This window comes from Heterocephalus glaber, unplaced genomic scaffold, assembly GCF_053883595.1.
Source record: "Heterocephalus glaber isolate CG9 unplaced genomic scaffold, H.glaber_assembly_v1.0 deba00001429, whole genome shotgun sequence".
Classification (NCBI taxonomy): domain Eukaryota; kingdom Metazoa; phylum Chordata; class Mammalia; order Rodentia; family Bathyergidae; genus Heterocephalus; species Heterocephalus glaber.
In genome coordinates, this window is record NW_028258294.1 from 1,294,850 (window position 1) to 1,314,658 (window position 19,809).

At 38.5% G+C, this 19,809-nt stretch overlaps 1 protein-coding gene and 1 long non-coding RNA gene across 40 annotated transcripts in view; one reads left to right on the forward strand and one right to left on the reverse strand.

Annotated features, from left to right (window-relative positions):
• Dlg2 (discs large MAGUK scaffold protein 2) overlaps positions 1–19,809 on the reverse strand; it is a 2,046,311-nt gene that overhangs the window by 260,807 nt on the left and 1,765,695 nt on the right. Inside the window, exon 1 of one of the 39 annotated variants that reach the window (XM_087212072.1) lies at positions 6,062–6,252. The exons of the other annotated variants lie outside the window; for them this stretch is intronic. Within the exon in view, the coding sequence (XP_087068198.1) occupies positions 6,062–6,098 (37 nt within the window). The 5' untranslated portion in view covers positions 6,099–6,252. Of the gene's footprint in view, positions 1–6,061; positions 6,253–19,809 lie in introns of those variants that run through there. 39 annotated transcript variants of the gene reach the window in all.
• The window catches only part of LOC147827837 (uncharacterized), a 110,885-nt gene that overhangs the window by 11,494 nt on the left and 79,582 nt on the right, over positions 1–19,809 (forward strand). The gene's annotated exons all lie outside the window — the stretch shown is intronic.

The following is a 19,809-nucleotide window of genomic DNA, read 5'->3' on the forward strand; positions in this document are numbered from 1 at the left end:
TTTGGCTTTATTTTAGCAATAGGAGATCCACTTCATATATTTTTCAAATAAATGAGTTCTCTTAGCTATTCATGAAGATGCAAACCGGTGTGGAGATTAATGGGTTACTGCCATCTCCTAAGAGGCTGCTGGAAAAAGAACAGCAGAAGGTTTTAGAGGGGCTTAGTCACAAAGTTCCATAGTAATAGGGAATGAGTAGAGAGAAGAAAACAAAAACAACTGTTCAATTAGTACAGATAGAGAAAAACATCCCATAAGCTAATTGATTATAGGTATCATGACAGCTGATTACAGCGTCTGCCTCTAAAAACACTGGGGAGAAAACAACACATCCAGACACATTAAAAAAAAAAAACAACCCTCACAGCACTGTTTGGCTGGCTTCCTTGGTGAAATACCCCTCAAATAGATGATGCAAAATAGTCCAGCCCTCTTCTGGTAGCAGACAGAGCCAACCAATGACGTGGCAGCACGAGGGCACCTGTGACCTGCTGGACACAGAAAGTTAGAAGACCTTATTCATTGTGGTTTGCAGTGGCTAGGAGCAAAGGTACTACTTTACATTTTCATGTGGAATGGCAGAGCCTTTGGGATACATCTTTTTTTGGTACCCAAATGACTTACAAACAATGACCCAGTGTTAAAGGAGTCATCTCAGTCCAGGTGGTTTTTCTGAGCGTGAAGATGGGTTTGCTCTCAAATCTGCTTTCTCAATGCCTGTTCAGTTCAAGGGGTTATAAGGATAAATGTGGCTCACAGCTTTGGAAAGACTAGACCCACAGGCCATAAATAATCAATTACAATGCAATAGGTTAAATTTCTTGATAGCGGTCTGGGGCATAGGGCAAGGGCTACTCACTGCTCTAGGCAGCTAGGGGTACAGAAGGCTTCTCAAGTTAGGCCTCATCACTGGCCTTCTAAGGTCATCAGGAATTTCCAGACATGTAAAACACATAGCACAGGAGCTAGCAGATTAAATTTTTAAATAAAGAACTATTTTGTTATTTATGAGATGATATTATTATTATAAATTGGGAGGAAGTGAGTGCTGGCAGGAAAACAATGTACATTCAGGTGTTAAGAAGTTTTCCATGCTCTGGAAACAAGGAACAGTTCACTGTAGCTGGGAGATGGGGATAGTGACAATGAAATTCTCATTTTAGCTGTGTAACTGCTGGCAGAGTGAAGAGTAAACTGAAAGGTTGTGAGGAACTTCAAGTCAAGCAGCCCAATTAGATAGCTACTATAAAACTTTCAGTCAAGTGGGGTACAGTAGCATTAACTTGTAATCTATGTGATCCTAGGTACTCAGGAGGCTGAGGCAGGAGGGTTGCAAGTTCAAGGTTGGCCTGAGCAATTTAGCAAGACCTTGTATCAAATTTAAAAAAAAAAATGGACTGGGGATGTTTCCCTCTCAGGCCTCCTTGTGTTTAATCTCCAATTCCATAAAATAAACAGAAAGTTCAGTCATGATAAGAAGGACTACTCTCAAAAAGGAAAATACTGAGGAAATGTTGCTCGGCATAAAAAAAAAAAATGTATGTATGTATGCATGTATGTATATTAGGAGTAATCAGGTTCTAACACACTAGGGCCAACTTGCACCTTCTAGGCCAGGCCAGTATGGGAAAGTGAGGGCCACATTATGCCCAGACAGTTGCAATCAGGACTAGCTTTGGTCTCAGGCTCTGGCATCCATAAGCAGTGAAGCAGCAGTTCTTAGCATCACCTGTACCTGACACATTCAAAAGGCAGGTGCGTCAGCTCTACTCCTGACCTGCTGACTCAAAACCCCTGGAAGGACCTGTACTTTTTAAAGTGCCCCACACAGGAAGAACTGAGAGTCACTACCCATACAGCAGTCGGACATAACAGTGATTTTTAGTGCCTTTCTCAAAAAGTCACCGAGTTTATACACAGAGGGTTGGGGACACCAACTGTTTGGTGTTACAGGAGAAGCCTCTGAAGAAAGACAATTATTCCAGGGGAGGCATCATTGTTAGCAGATGGCAAGAGGGGCTTGATCCTGGAAACTATGAAAATACCTCTGCAGACACCAATTCCTAAATAATTTGGGTGGCTGACTTTACAGAGGCAGATATAATGCAGGTTCTCAGTCAGTTCCCTAAAGGATAGGAGGAAACATGGGTCTTAAGCATAGTTGCCCTAACCTGGCTGGGTAACTTCTATGAGGCTTCATTCGTATATTATATTCTAACTCTGCAGTGAGAACTCAGTACAGTGTGGTCAAGATAATCTTAGAGAACAGAATGACATGTACCTGAATTACATATAAGTAGCTAAAATGTTTTTTGTTTCCCAAGCTTTTAGTCTACACAAGATACTACTTTAAGTGCTCTGCATTCTTTATCTTGTTTATGACTCTCAAAAACTCTGGGGGATAATTATTACAACCTACAGATGAAAAAAGGCGGCTCGAGGAGCCCAGTAGAATCAGTAGAGTAAGTTAAGTAACTTCACAAAGTTTACAGAGCTTCAAAGTGACAGATGCCATCCTGAACCCATGTCTAACAAAACCAGTGCCAGTAACCAACCCACAGCAACTGCTTACATGTCTCCAGTATTCGTAGCTACTGTTGGAATGATGACTCCTTGAAGTCAAACACTAAGGATTAACTTTGAGTCCTTCCATCAATCATCCCTGATTTTTAAAATTATGTACTGGATTTTGGAACAATGGAAAAAGAGAGCCAGAAAACTTTGTTTAACTCAAGACCCACCTCCCATGGAACTACTGGGTCTGAATATTCCTTGTGAAGGTAACAGTGCAAGCAGCCTCTTCCAAATGCTGATCTCTCTCTTCTATGGAAGAGACTAACCTATGCTGGGAGCACAGAGACCTTAGACTCTCTGTAAATCAGCTGGTCAGATTAATTCCTGTTAGGGCGGAAGCTGGGTACTAAGGGGAGAGCTATGAGATGGAAGAAAGTAGCTGGGTGTTTAAAACATGGAACACAAGTCTCAGGGGTTCAATGACTTGTTGAAAGCCAGAATTCAACAGATATGCTTTAACCAGCTATTTTGGACATTTAATAGGTGTAGGAATCCAAAAAGAGAAAGTTATGGACAAAATTATAAGGACACTGAGACTGCAAAAGTGAGATTATAATGAATGTATAAGTTCATTCATTCATTCATTCAATGTTGTTGAACAACTACAGACCTTTTTTTTTATTTGCATGGCTCCCAATATGCATCAATTTCCATTACCATGGTTTAATTGAGTAACACCAGTCTGCCAACAATATGATTCAAATTTTAGCTATTTAGTATATTTTAAATGTAAGTGACTGCATAAAGCACAAACTTGCAACTAGCTCTTTGATTTACAAATTGCTAGCTAAGAACACATGTGTATCATCGACTCTGACTTATCAATTCTTCTCCAGTGTGTTGTTGATTGGTTTCCCAGCACCTGGTATTCAGTTTCCACAGACTGTAAAGTATGCACCTGTAAGTCCAGCGATAAATCAAAGTGACATTTTACAAAAGTAGGTCCTCCAAAGGGAGACTCTGGCAACAAAGATAAAAGCACAGCACAGAAACAAAAACTTATGAGGCTCTCCATGAAATTCAAGTGGGACAACAGATTATACAGGACATTGTTGGCCTTGAGGAATTCCAGACAAACACCCTGAGGAACTTAGTAAAGGTAAATGTATGAACATAAATGAGGAAACTGATTGGATGAAAAGGATGTGTAGGTGTTCCCAAAGGAAATACTGCAAAATCCTTCACATTAAAGGAACTTTTGTAGATCTTTCAGGACTCTGAAAGTACAAGGATAAAAGCCTGAGAGCTGACTGAAACTTAGAAAGGAGTATGACAGTTCTCCAAGGCAAGTAAAAAATGCTTGCTTAGTATCCTAAATTATATGACCAAGAAGAAAAAGGCAAGCACTGTTCAAACAGCTTTAAAAAAATAACACTTCAATTCTTGATATTTCTAGTATTTTAAACAAGAGTATTAGCAAATATTTGTTTTGCTATGTTTCATTAACCTAATCATTTCTAACCAAAAAAGAGTTTTTAATGTTTTGACAAACATTAAATGGGGAATGTCATGGAATATTATTTCTACTCACTGATTATTATGATGTCATTTTCATGGGCTCAAAGTACAATGCAGAGAAAGCATGCTGGTTCTACGGGCCAGGGCCAGGTACGATCTCAGAAGATACATTGTTTGCTCTCATGCTGCTCTAATAGCTAAAAACCTGTGATTAATTGTTCTGTGTTTAAAGCCGGTGATAGCCTAGCTCAGAGCACCCATGGAGATATTACAGGAGTTGTGGAAGTATATTTGCTAGACCGGTATGGAGAGGAAAAAAAGAAATGCTGGGGCAAGCTCCCTCACTCAGAATTCAAATCTCTCCAGTCTAGCAAGTCTACTTTCTTACCCCAGGGCTAGGGTGAGGAAACTCTGGGCTGGTTAGGCACTGGTTGCCAGCTCTTCACTGGAAATGCCAGATACATATTAATTGACATCAGAATGCGGAGATGCAGGTTAAGGTTCCTTCTTGAAAACAACACAGAAACTAGAAATGCTAACCAGGGCCACCCTCAGCTACTTGGTATGAATAAAGTTTCTTAAAGCCAGTAGGAAGTGCTTGAACCCAAGGTCTATGTCCCCAAAGCCATGGAAATGCAAAGTTGTTTTGGGGCTGTGACAATATATTTTCTTAAGAAAATAAAGTCATGGGAGCATATGAAATTCACATCTGGCTTTATAAGCATATTATGACTTTATGTCCAATGTATTTTAGGACCATGTATATGACTGTTTCTCCTTCAAAAAACATGTTTAAATCTTTTACTTAAGGAAGATGTGGGGCTATGTGACATGCACATTGCTGTTAAGAGGCAGAAGTCTAGGATTCATCTTTTCCATCCTCTCATTTTTTTTTTTTGGTATGGGGGATGGAACTTGGGACCTTGCACTAGTGAGGCAGGCGGCGGAACCACTGAGCTAAATCCCTGGCAACCTCTCATTTTTTAAAAAAAGGCAAATTTAGTCCAGGAAGGCTCACTGCCTAGATGAATGGTGAGACTTCTGTGTCATCATAACAACAGCCCAAACTATTGACTATGACTTGGTGGTAAGCACAGTGCTGACAGTTTTACATATGAGGTATGTATTATCTTTTCTGACACAAATCTATGAAATTATCACTTTAGAGAGATAGAAGCAAGCATATATTATTCAGCTAACCATGAGAGAACTGGAATTTGAACTCAAGCCAAATGACCTGAGATGATTTTAACTACTAAGCTGTGACTGTTAATTACCTTTCGCAGATACTTAACTATATGTCCCGTATACGTGGAGGATCTTAGACTCTAGCTTTCTATAAATAACCACTATCTTTTAAGGGCCTAAAATACGTAACGTAATTCCCATTTTACAGAAGAAAACTGAAGGCATAAAGTTCAGTGGTTTCATGACGTTGCACAGCTTGTGACTCATGAAAACAAGATTCAACATTCAAGTCTGTCTTGGTTCTTTCACAAAAACATAGCTTGCCTTCCTGGATAAGAACTAGACTTGCTGCCGGCAGTTTCTAGCTCCTGTTCGAAGGGGACTTGCACACATCAAACCCTTGTTCTCAAATCCATGTGGATCCAGGCATTTCTGGAATCCACTTGAGTCTGTTGCAAGAATTTCACATTCCCAAGCCCATCCATCAGTCTCTCCCTCTATCTGATACAGAAACTCAAGTCAGGGAACTCATAGGAGACAGACTTACTGGGAAGAGGCCAATGGTGAGTCAAACACACTGAGTGTGGTTTTGGGGTTGTGCTGAGATGGAGAAGGAGGAAAGTTCACTGACTGTTGTCCCCTCAGAATATAGATAGCAACAAACATGAAAACAGAGCAGCCATAGACAATGCCTGCAAGCAGCAAGTGCTGAGAAATGGCAGGCGCTGTAGTTGTAGGAAGGAAAGGGAGGGAATCTGTTTTCTTTTCATTTTACTGGGCATAATTCTCCCCACAAGATCTGTCAAGAGAATGGGTCTGAGAAAAGCAGCACGGATCTCACCACAGCACCTCAGCCAGTTTCCAGAGGTTTTCAGCATAGCAGGCAGCTGCTCCCCAAATCCAGCTGTTCCCCTCCTCCTAGTGGAGATGCACAGGCGTAGGTCTAAGCTCCTCCCAGCCGGCACACACCTGATGCCTTCCAGTGGCGGCCAAACCTCTCAGGAGCAATGCAGGTGGGGCCAACTTTCCAATCTAGAGGCAGAGCTAGTTTAAAATGCTTTGCAACACAAAAGCGGCCAATTGAAGAAATGGGATTGTTTTCTCTTTCCCTTTTAAGCAGTAACACATCTTTCTAGGTGTTGTTTCACTCACCTCTTTTTATTTCTGTTCTCAGCTAAAAAGGCCTTTGCTTTGGTAAGATAGAAGAGGTAGAAGCTGCCAGAGAAGCCTCCTAAAGGGAGCACAGTGGACTTTTTTTTTAATATCCCAAATACTATCCCACCTCCCATCTAGCTGCTGGTGTTTAAAACTCCAACCCTGAAGTACTAGTCTGGTATACTCTTTTAAAATGTGGAGAGGGCTGGAGATTTAGCTCAGTGGTTCCGGCCCCTGCCTTGCAAGCACAAAGACCGAAGTTCGATCCCCAGTACCAAAAAAAGAAAAAAAAAATTGTAAAGAAGAGTAAACAAAGTTTTTCACAGGGTCGTGTTAATTCTTTAGCTGGTGGGACAGAATCTGCTGACTCCCTAGGCCAGGAAATGCCTACTTAAATCAGCCCTTAGGTGGGAAGACTTCAAAAAGGAAAGGTTTAGGAAAGAGGAACTTCACTAACTGCACTTTTTTAATGGCAAAACCAAAAAAAGCAGGTCTCCTCAATCTAAGAAAGTAATCCTCTTCATTTCTTTTGAACTAAGAAACATTTTAATGCCAATAACAAGCCAGTGTTTAATGCTTTTCTTGATATCTTAGTATGAATAGCTAAAATTTGGAAAGGATGTTTACTTTTGTGACTTTTAGTACCTGTTTAAATACTTTCTTTTTTTGGGGGGGGGGTACCTGGGATTGAACTCGGGTCCTTGCACTTGCTGAGCAGGCAGCAGAGCCACTGAGCTAAATCCCTGGCCCCTCTTTTTTTATTAAGTTTATTTATTGGTACATTTTAGGTATACAATATAGTTACAGTCATCGTTGGTATCTTGTACCTTTACAGGATGTATCTAGGTTATTTTTTTCCCCACTCCCACCCTCCCTTCACCCCCTCCACCCTTCCCTATTTACAAATATTTTGTTTCTATTTTTTTCCTTTTCTCATATTTTTTTCTTTTCCCTTCATTCCTTTCCCCTATCCCTCCTATTTCCCCTATTCCTTTAGACCTTTTCTTCCTATTTCACAATATCAATTATACATTTTGATCCTTAGTTACACTTTGTTTTTCATACCAGAGAAACTATTCAGTATTTACATATGTGTACCCTATTTATTTCACTTAAGAGTATGGCCTCAATGTGCATCCACTTAGCTATAAATGTATCTAGTTTCTTGTTCTTTATGGCTGAGCAGTACTTCATTTTATAAAAAAACCAACATCTTCTTTCTCTAGTCTCCAGTTGATGGGCAATTGGGCTGTTTCCAAGTTTTAGCTATTCCAAACTGTGCCGCTATAAACATGGGTGAGCATATATTACTGTGTTATGAATCTTTTAATTCTTTTGGGAAGACACCCAGCAGAGGAATTGCTGGGTCAAATGGGACTTCCAATCCTAGTTGTTTGAGGTATCATTGATTTCCTCAGTGGTTGCACCAAGTTTGCACTCCCACCCACAATGAAGAAGGGTTCCTTTCTCCCCACAACCCCGCCAGCATTTGTTATTGGTTGATTTCTTGATAGCAGCCATTCTTTCTGGGATGAGGTGGAATTTCAGCGTTTTCATCTGGATCTCTTGAGTGACCAGTGATGCTGAACATTTATTCATAGTTTATTTGCTGCTTTTAGTTCTTTGAGAAATGTCTGTTCATTTCAGACGCCTATTTTTGAATTGGGTCTTTATATTTGGGGGATCTGATTTTTTTGAGTTCTTTATATATTCTAGATAGTAGACCCTTGTTTGAGGAACACCTGGTAAAACCTTTTTCCCATATTGTAGGTTGTCTCTTAGCTCTGTTGGTGGTTTCTCTTGCAGTCCAGAAGCTTTTTTAATAAGATGAGATCCCAGTTGTTGATTCTTTGTGCTAGTTCCTGTGCTACTGAGGATTTGTTCATAAAGTCTTTTTTCCTATGCCAATGTCTTCAAGAGTTTTACCTAACTTACCTTCCAGCAAGTTTAGTGTTTCTGCTTTAATATTTAGATCTTTAATCCACTTGGATTTTAGTTTAGTGCATGGTTACAGATAGGGGTCTACTTTTAATCTTTGGCAAGTTGAAATTCAATTTTTCCAATACCATTTATTAAAGAGGCTATCTTTCCTCCAGTAAGGGTGTTTGGCTCTTTTGTCAAAGATGAGGAGACTGAGTGTGTCTGGAGTTGTTTCTGCATCTTCTAATCTAATCCACTGATCCTCAGGTCTGTTTCTTTGCCAGTACCATGCTCTTTTTATCACAGTGGCTTTGCAGTACAGTTTCAAGTTGGGAATTGTGATAGCCCCTGCCATGTCTCTGTTGCCTAGAATTCTTTTTGCTATTCTAGGTCTCTTCTGGTTCCAGATGAATTTTTGGATTGTTTTCTCTAGCTCTCTGAAATATGTGTTTGGGAATTCAATTGGGATTGTATTGAATCTGTATTGCAGTTTTGGAAGTATGGCCATTTTCACTATATTGGTTCTTCCTACCCATAAACGGGGGATGTCTTTCCATTTTCTGATATCCTCTTCAATCTCTTTTTTCAGAGTGCTGTAGTTCTCAATGTAGAGGTCTTTTGCTTCCTTCATTAGATTGCTTCCTAGATATTTCATTTTTTTGGATGCTATTGTGAAAGGGATTGTTTCCCTAATTTCTCTTTCATAGTCTGTTATTTGTGTACAAGAAGGCTATTGAGTTTTGGGTATTGACCTTGTATCCATCTAGTCTACTGAATCTGTCAATTAAGTCTAGAAGTGTTTTCGCGGAGGTTTTTGGGTCTTCTATGTAGAGTATCATATTGTCAGCAAATAATGACAGTTTAATTTCTTCCTTTCCTATCTTTATTCCTTTTCTTTTTCTTGTCTAATTGCTATGGCTAATGTTTCCAAAACTATATTGAACAGGAGGGGTGACAGTGGACATCCTTGTCTTGTTCCTGATTTTAGCATGAAGGTTTTCAGTTTTTGACCATTTAGTGTGATGTTGGCTTTTGATTTTTCATAGGTAGCCTTAATCAGGTTGAGATAAAGACCATCTATTCCAATTTTCTGTAGGTTTTTTTTTTTTTTTTTTTTATCATGAATGGGTGTTGAATTTTGTTGAATGCTTTTTCTGCATCTATTGAGATGATCATATGGTTTTTGTCCTGGACTCTGTTAATACAGTGTATTACATTTATTGATTTACATATGTTGAACCATCCTTGCATCCCTGGGATAAATCCGACTTGGTGAGGATGTATGATCTTCTTGATGACCCTCTGTATTGTTTGCCAGTATCTTATTGAGGATTTTTGCATCTATGTTCATTAGGGAGATTGGCCTATAGTTCTCTTTTTGGTTTGGGTCTTTCCGTGATTTTGGAATCAAAGTAACACTTGCTTCCAGGAATGAATTTGGAAGTATTCCTTCCTTTTCAATTTCATTGAAAAGTTAAAGAATAGTGGCAAAAATTCTTCTCTAAATGTCTTGTGTAATTCAGCAGTGAAGCCATCAGGATCTGGACTTTTCCTTGTTGGTAAATTTTTAATTACGTTTTCAATTTCACTGATTGTAATTGGGGTACTTAGAATTTTTATATCTTCTTCGTTCAACTTTAGTAATTCATATGTATCTAGAAATCTGTCCATTTCTTCTCTGTGTTCCATTTTATTAGAGTACAGGCTCTCAAAGTAGGTATTGATGATGCTCTGGATTTGTGCTGGATCTGTTCTGACTTCACCTTTTTCATTCCTAATTGCATGGATTTGAGCCTTTTCTTTCCTTTTTTTGATAAGGTTGGTTAAGGGTTTATTGATTTTATTTATTCTTTCAAAAAACCACCTCTTCAATTTGTTGATTTTTTTTGTATTGTTTCTTAGTCTCCATTGCATTGGTTTTTGCTCTGATCTTTATAATTTCCTCCCTTGTATGAGCTTTGGGTTTGTCTTGCTCTTCTTTTACTAGGAGCTTCAGATTCAGCAATAGGTTGTTTATTTGAGCTCGATCTGTTTTTCTAATGTGGGCATTCACTGCTATGAATTTCCCTCATAGAACTGCTTTCATTGTGTCCCATAGATTCCTGTATGTTGTACTGGCATTATCATTTAATTGTAAAAACTGTCTAATTTCTTCTTTAATTTCCTCTGTGACCCATTGGTTGCTCAGGAGTGTATTATTCAATTTCCATGTTTGTCAAGTTCTTGCAGTTTCTTATGCTATTGATCTCCAGTTTAATTGCACTATGATCTGGTAATAAACATGGGATAACTTCAGTTCCTTTGTATTTACTTAAACATGTTCTATGAGCTAGTATGTTGTCTATTATGGAGAATGACATATGTGCAGCTGAAAAGAATGTATATTCTGATTTTGTAGGGTGGAACACTCTGTAGACGTCTATTAAATCCATTTGTTCAAAAGCTTGGTTCAGTTCTATTATTTCATTGTTGATTTTTTGTCTAGATGATCTGTCTATTTGTTACAGTGCAGTATTGAGGTCCCCCACTACAATTGTATTAGTGCTTATTTGCTTTTTTATGTCCCTTAATATTTTGCTTTGTATAATTGGGGGCATTAATATTTGGTGCATAAATATTTATGATTGTCATCTGTTCCTCTTGTATTGTTCCCTTTACAAGGATGTAGTGACCTTCTTTGTCTCTCTTAATTAGTTTTGGTTTGAAATTTACTTTGTCTGCAAATAAGATAGCTAACTCTGCTTTCTTTGGGTTCCTGTCACATGGAAAACTGTTTTCCATCCTTTTATGTTCAGTCTGAATTTCTCTTTGAATTAGGTGCATTTCTTGTATATAGCATATTATTGGATTTTACTTCTTAATCCATTCTGCCAGTCTGTTTCTTTTGATTGGTAAATTGAAGCCATTATCATTTATGGTTATAACTGATATGTACTGGCTTATCATTGTCATGTTATTTTTCTGTTGTTGACTCTTTATTTTTCCTATCTCTTTAATTTCTTGCCTTCCCCAATGGATTTGGTCTGTTGGGCCTCATGGAATTGTGGCCTTCATTTTCTTTTCCTAGGATTTTTTTTAGAATTGTTTGGAGTGCTGGTTTGGTATTCATGAAATTTCTCAGGTGTTCTTTGTCATAGAAGTATCTTATTTCCCCATCAATTTTGAAAGATAGTTTTACAGGATACATCAGTCTAGGTTGGAAGTTGTTTTCTTTTTAGGGCTTGAAATACCTCACTCCATGCTCTCCTTGACTTGAGGGTTTGTGTTGAAAAGTCTGCTATGATTCTGCTGGGCTTTCCTTTGCATGTGATTTGTTTCTTTTCTCTAATTGCTTGTAGTATTTGTTTTTCTGCTGAGTTTCTGGAATCTTAATTATTATATGTCTAGGTGCAGATTTTTTTGATCATGGCTAGCTGGAGTCCGATATCCCCCATTTATCTGTATGTCAAATTCTTTTGGTCTGTTTGGAAAGTTTTCTGTCATTAATTCTGTGAACAGTTTTTTTAATGTCATTTGTACTTTCTCCTTTTTCTTGGACTCCTATGAGTCTTATAGTATTCTTCTTTGTGTCATCTAGGAGCTGTTGGATTAATTTCTCATGGTCCCTTACTAGTTTTAAGAGATCTCTCTTTTCATGGTCATTGACTGCCATCCTGTCTTCTATATCTGATATCCTATATTCAGATTGGCTCAGTCTGCTGTGTGTACTTTTGGTAGAGTTTTTAATCTCCTGGATATCTGTTTGAATCTGTTTCATGGATTCCATTTCTTTCCTATGTTGGGTGTTCATGGTTTTCATTTCTTCCCTATGCTGGGCATTCATGGCTTCCATCTGAACTCATCTATTTTTTATCTGTTTCTGTTCTAGAGTCTCTAATCGTGTATTTCATTCTACTCACCATCTCTGTAGTTATCTGGGAACTTATTTCTATTTCAAATTTTTCTAGAGCCTCATTCATCTCTTTTGTTACTTCCTGTGCTATCAGTTCAGGGTGTCCCGGTGGTTATCAGACATTTCCACCTCGTTTTCCCAGAATTTGCTTTTGGTGAGCTGGAAGTCTGGAACTGTGCCTTGCTTAGATGTCTTCTCATTTCTATTTTTGTTGTTGGTACTGTCCTTGGTTTAGTTCCTGTGTTGATACTTCAATATTGCTCATTGTAGGTATCTTTTTTGCTTGTATTTAGAACCCTTATGGAATGATTGCTTCTCAGAGGTGTCTTCCAGATATAGCTGGTCTTAAGGTTTTGAGTCTCTAATGACTCTGGTGCAATCTCATTTTCATTATACCAGGAATGATAACTGATTAGATCAATCACAACAGCTTAGCCCAAGTGATACAATTAGCAACAACAATAGTATCAAGCCCAGTTTAGAAAATGACAATTTGTGGTAGTTATTAATCTATCACTGTTAACCATGTGAATTAAATCAAAATCGAGGACCAGACCAAAATATGTTTATAGTGAATTAACTCTTCAAAATAGCAACTTTACCCTTTGGATGGGGACTTAGAAGGAGTCGGGGAGGGAGGGATAGAGGTAGAACGATAGGGAAAGGTTAGAAGTGAAGCCAGAGGACACAGGAAGGTCATGTAAACTTTAGGGAACTGTTGAAGACAAGAGGAAAAGACAGAATGAAAGAACAAAGACAAGAATAGAACAACCTAACAAGACAAGAATAGAACAACCTAACAGCAATAGGGAAGCTAGAAACTGTAATAAAAAGGGAGATGAAGAACAATGTGGGAGAGCAAGAGAGAAAGTGTGAGGAAGAGAGAAAGAAAAGGAAAAATAAGGAAAAAGAAGAAAGAGAAAAAATTGAAAAGAGAAAAAAATAAAAATTAAAATTAAAAATAAGAGAAAAAAGTAATTTTGAAAATAAAAAAATAAAAAGGAAGGGCCTCCTTTAGGGTATGTTTCTGCTGTCACAATAGACAACGTGGACAGCAGTGTGCAGATATAAGTCAATTAGTCTTAGCAAGCCAGTATCAGACCCTTGAGATTCAGGGTGATTTCTGGCTGCAAGGCCCAAGTTGAGCTCCCTGACCTCCTACAGGGTTGAACTCTGCAAGGTTCTACTGCAGGTTCCAGCTGCCCTTCCCCTGAAGATAGTCCAGATTCTAACGGGAGGTGATGATCCCTTCAACTTACCAAGTACGGAGGTCTGGTGTGCCTTTATTGCAGAGATTCTCTTCACTTTTTCCGTTGGCTTCAATTTTCATCAAGGAGCCTGAGAGAGGCCCTCTTTCTGTTGTTCACTTCTGCTGTATCTTCTGGAGTTCAGGACAATGGCCTTTATGAGCCCCTGTGCCTCTGCAGTGTGGATCCAGGTACAGGCTCAAGCAGGAGGCCAGAGGCGGGGGTTGGGGTGGAGGGTGGGGGCAGCTGGGGTGGGGACTGGGCAGTGCTGATAGCTCCAGGAGGCTCAGCTCCTCACCGGACCGCTACTTTAAATACTTTCTCTTATTTGTGTCTGCAGCTCCCTTGAAGACTCCCAACTGTACTGTCACCCCTCACTCTGGATGAAAGCAACTTGGAAAGGATGTTTTTTTATTCCTTTCTAAAAGAATTATCCAAATACACTAAAGGACTCACTTTCAACTGTATAGTATGCGCATTTTTGAAGACAAGGTACAGATATTCATGTTTTGACTGATTGTTTGATAAGAACCCAGACATTTTAATTTCCCCTCTCAACCACTGATCATTGTTGCAAGTCAGTGTAATATGGCACTGCTTCCCTGCCCTATCTGCTGCTACGGAAATCAGATGTTGTGGTCACCATGGTAACCACCCACTTAGTCCACTCAGTCTCCCTGTTATTTCATTTATAAACTTTAAAGTGTGTGTAGGCTAGAAGGCTGTGTGATTTTGTTTTCACTGCTGGGGCTCGAACCCCAGGCCACACACATACCAGGCAAGAACTCTAGCAACTTAGCTACACCCAGGCAGGCTTCATAAAATTTTTAAAAAACTCAAATAGCATATCAGTTTCATCTGAGAAAAGAATTTCAGTGTAAATGTTTTAAGAAATTAGTTGTACTATATGTGTCCATCAGCAATAAATTATCATGAGGTTTTAAAAACTATGACTCTATTCAATTGCTTGGAACCTTAACAAGTTTTCAAAGAGATTTTTGAGATAAAATATGATTATCACTAACATTTTTTGTGTGTGCATTTGGTGCTGGGGATCCAACCCAAGGCCTGGCACATATTACTATAACTGAGCAACACTCTCAGACTTTATCACTAACATGTTCAACTGGTCTTGACAGCATGGCTTCCGGGATGGGACAGAAAGCCATGGGACTCTTCAGAGTTCTGGGTTGGGTCACAAAACCAAACAAGGTCTGCTTAAACTACACCATGGGACTGGATTGCCTTTGGGCTGTGAGTGTTGTAAACACAGACATCCAAAAGGCCTGGACTGATCACTGTCCCTTTGCCCTTTTGCCTCTGCCTTCCCAGATGCTCCTAAGATTTCTTTGTAGCTTTTCCAAAGCTTCTGGCTTCTCATTTGATTCCAAAGTCTTTCCAAATCTAATATCTTCCATAGAAAATAGAAAAAAAGATGGCATGGGGTTTTGGTGCAAAGCTGTAAGATTTGTGATTTAATTTCAAGTCTACGCCTGGGGAATATGGAGACTTGGTTGTGGTCCACCTTTGCCAAAGCCAGCTGAGTGATTTGAGTTTTTTGTCAAGCTGTGTATTTAATGAGATAAAGAAGGAAATGTTCTGTAAAGTTAAAGGTTTAGTGCAAATATCAGATGCCACAGAACTATTGTACAGCTGAAATCATACTATAGATTTGAGGCTTTGAAAAAATTCATGGATTTAAAGAAATTTTTGGTTAACAGCAACTCAGCTCTATCAATCTAAGTTAGAAACATCAGCTTTAAACCTGGATTTGACATTTAATCAAGCATCAGATTCCATCCAGTCCACCTCCAAAATGCTTCTCTCATGTATATGTTCCTCTGTTGCCACTGCACCGATGCAGGCTCCCTCCAAATGTGTTCCTTCCCTCTTATACCATCTTTCCTTGACACGTCAACCACACCAGCAGCCACAGGACTCTTTCAAAACTTTCACTGGATCTTGCTGTCCTTTGTTAAAATTCTTTGCTGATTCCCAATCAACTATAGTATGAAGCCTGTGTTCTTAGGGAAGCACAGCTCCTTTACAATTGTACTTTCCTAGAGCCTCTTTTTGCCATTTTCTTCTTAGAAATCATGGGGAATTTGCACAGACAGCTTCTTCTTCTTTGTCCACTCACTCCATTTATTCCTCTAAATCACTTTCAAATGCCGCTGCATCTCAAGTCCTTTCTAACTTGACTGCCTGAGTTAAAAACCGCACTGCCATTACCACAGCTCTTCCTATATACCACTTATCCCAGCATTTCTACACTTGATCTTAGCCAAAAGGCCGAGAAGCGATTATCCCAGCATTTCTGACATCACCTTGTCATATTTTTTATTTTTATTTTTGGTTTTTTGAAGACATGGTCTTACTTTGTAGTTCAGGCTGGCCTGGAACTCATGATGTAGCCCAAATCTACTTCAAACTCATGGCCATTCTCCTGCCTCAGCTTCCTGAGTGCTAGGATTACGGGTGTATGCCACCATGCCTGGCTATTAATAGCTTTTTATCAAGAACATTTTAATGAAGTCTTCTGAAAGACTTCACAAAGATTTATTGTAAACTACTTAACCATGTTTTATTGTTGAAATTTCAAAGTTTAATAACAGATATTTAAACTATAACGTACATGACTGTGGGAGATGAGAATGTTCCCACCCCAAAATATGAAGAGTTGCTAAATGAAAGTCAGAGTGTGGAACATCAATCACCTCATTCAAACAATGAGTATTCTTGAATGTCTCTTACATTAGAAAACATTACCCACCAAGGTATGCAAAGAAAGCCAGTTTTATATTGAACCAAACATCTCTTAGGCCAGTGTGGTGGCACACTCCTGCAATCCTACCACTGGGATCCTGAAGCAGGGTCACCAAGTTTGAGCCTAGATCCTGCAACTAGTGTCTTAGTGAGACCCTGGCTCAAAATAAAAAATAAAAAAGGAATGGGGATGTATGTAGTTCATACAAATGTCTTGGGTTTAACCCACAGTACTGCAAATATATATCATAATATATGTAGTATATTATATATGTGTTATATATAATATATAACATAATATATATTCAAATATATCAATATAATAAACTCACAGATCATCAAAAAAAGCTTTTTGTACTAGGGATTGAACCCAGGTCCTCCTGCATACTGGAAAAGCCCTCTACCACTTAGTTATCCCCTAGACTCAAAGAAGTTTTAACATTAAATTTTCCATACAGTGCAGTGATGAGGATCATACCTTCTAAAGGATTTATTTTAGAGTTTAAAAGACATTGGGGAGAGCCCAAAGGCAATAAATCTAAGACTTCATTACTCAGACTTTGGGAGAAATTGAGAAGATTTATGTATTCATTATCAGGTGTGCCTCTCTGCAGATTGAATCATCTAAATTAAAAGGAGAATTGAATGATATTTTTTCTCTTAAAAAAAAAAAAGAGATATCCAAACCTTGACTTCTAAAAAGGCTCATTTAAAGTTCAGATAGGATCTCTTTTATAGTTTCATGCTTTGACTGGGAGAGGGATGTGGGTGGGTAGCAATAGGACAATGTTGTGTAGGGTAGTAAGTTTGAAGTTTGTTTTCTGAAGGTATCTACTGCTCCAAGATTAACGACATTCTTCACACTAGTGAATATTTAGAAGTGTTTCAAAACTGACTCAAATGACAACCCTGGGAAACAAAAAGCTGTGTGAGTCACTACTAAAGCTATCCAATAGAACTTTATAAAACTGATAATCTCAATACTGTAGATCATATCTCCTTAGGTCTGTATTAGCCATCAGATATGTTTATTGCCATATCATTCATTGCAAAGTTTCTTTATATAAAGATTACACAACTGAATTTGCTACTATTTTTAAATTTGCAGTTTCTAGCACAGAAGTTGGCAAGTGGCGGTGCTCAGCAGTGCTCGAGAGCTGAGGGAGTAAATATCCATTGCTAGAAGCCATAGATAAAGATGTCTGGCCCCTGTAACATCTGGTTCCCTTAGCAGATGCTCAAATACTTCTCCCTCCCTCTCCACTTCTATCACTTTTCCAGGCTGCCTCATCCCAGGCACCTTTCCTTATAATCCACAGCTTCAAACCCACCCACCCAAGGAACTTCCAAATGTGCTTTTGTTCATGTCTTTGTTTTTATAGTGAGAAAAATCTCATTTCAGCTTTCTAAGAAACATCTGTTAGAAGAACCTCTTAATCTTTGTGGAAATCTCAGTGAACTCTTAACTGGCATACCGGGATAACATTTATCAAGAAGAGTGTTTTTCAAATTGCAAATCTCAACCCAAAAAAGAATTGTCAGTTTTATATCAGTTTTATATTTCTTGTTCCTCTTTCTTTGTGTGTGTGTATGTGCATGTATTATTGTGTCTATATGCTAAGCACATGATGTTCCACTGAGCTACACCCTTAATATTAGAGGGTAAAGCATATAAGAGTATCATGAAATCTTTGAATGTTAATTGTTTCATTGTGTGTGCTGTATACTACTGTATATTTTTGTAAATATATACACATAAATACATGTATACATAGTTATCACACACACATACACATGGCACTCCATATAACGGCTTTCTCCCAGCTTCTACCCACTTGTTTGTCCAGCCTCCTTTGTGTAGGGTTCACACTGCAGTGATGTAAGTAGCAGCTCTGTTTGTGTGCTCTGAGTTTCAGTATGTGTGCTGTGGAAGCACATGTGGTCTGAGTTTTAAAGTAACTGTAGATCTTATTGTGAGCAAGTGTTTCAAAGAAAAGTTTGATATCAGCATTGGCCAGCTAGAGAGGGTTGGGTAGGACAGAGGGTGAGGGTATCACAATCGTGCCACATAAATCTTTTCCTTGGCTAGAGAAAATCACTTATCATTTCAGAGATATTGCTTTTCCAATGCAACTAGGAGATGCTGACTGGTAACCACTGAGTAAATTATTTTTGGGGGGGAGGGTACTGGGGATCGAACTTGGGACCTTGCGCTTGTAGGGCGGGCGGCGGAACCACTGAGCTAAACCCCTGGGCCACCACTGAGTAAATTATTAAGAATTATTAATTTGGCATCCAAAATAGTGTGTTGCTGGAGTTCACCAAGGACTTTTTTAAATTTGGTATTGTATTGGAAGGTTAGATGCCATATGGTGTTTGGCTATGTTGCCAAATACTGCTGCACAGGAAGAGGAGTAGGAATCCCCAAATTTGGGGGCAAGATACTTTTAAAAATCCACTGCATCCTCAGTGTTTACTTGAGTTGATCATGGTTGTCAATTATTTTTATTACTGTTTTAAACTATAAAGTTAAATTTATCATTGTCTTTTTTATTTGTTGTACATATTTTTAAGCCTTAATTATACTTCAATTTCATTGACTATATTTTGGCCTAATATTTTGCAAGAGTTAAGATTTAATACAGATGAACACCTAAAGATAAATCATCTGTATCCTTATCATTAAATCATATGCAAACATAATTCTCCCTCCACCCACAATCTGCTTTTATATTCACATTCTTGATAAACAGTGGTTATGTTTACAACTGGAACTTGGGAATGATTAAGGTATAATGAGACATGGGATGTTCTATCCTTTCTAAGTGGACTGTAGGCTAAAAAATTTGAGATCCACTTATTTACAGACACAGAGACTAAGGTCCAGAGAGATAACCTGACTAACCAAGATTAGCAATAGCATTAAGACAAAAACTCAGGTCTCTAGATTCTTTGTCTTCCCCTAAATCATGCTGCACACAGCTGCACCCCAGAACTCAAAGCCGCACCTAGAGCCTTGGTCTTGTAAATGTGTACTTAATCACTTGTTTTAATCACTATTGTGGAGCCAGGTGTGGTGGCGCATGCCTATAATCTCAGTGCTCAGAAGACTGAGGCAGGAGAATCTCCATGAGTTCAAGGCCAGTCTGAACTACATAGTGCTATCCAATCTAAAAAAGCAAAATTGAAACAAAAAATCACTACTGTGGTTTTAATATAAAACCACAGATTGGTTAGGTCAAAAACTGTCAAATATTGTCATCTTCATATAGGCCAATTTAAATAGTTTCTTTTAATAGCTTTTACTCATAGGACTCTGAGATAATGATTTTCACACAAAGAGCAGGATAATATATTTGTTAAAAGCATAGGCTTGAATCAAATTGTCCACATTCAAGTCCCAGTTCTCAGCCTGATTGGTCATGTATTCCTCAGCATTTAGATTAGTTTCTCTATCTCTCATTGTGCTCATGGAAGAACATAGCACTATATAACTTTTTTAAAAAAATTCTTATTATTCCTAGAATGCAACATATTCCCTAATTAACCAGATGGTGTGACCAAGTTAGGGTGACTTTATGCATCTCTTTTGAAGTTTTTTTCAGGCAT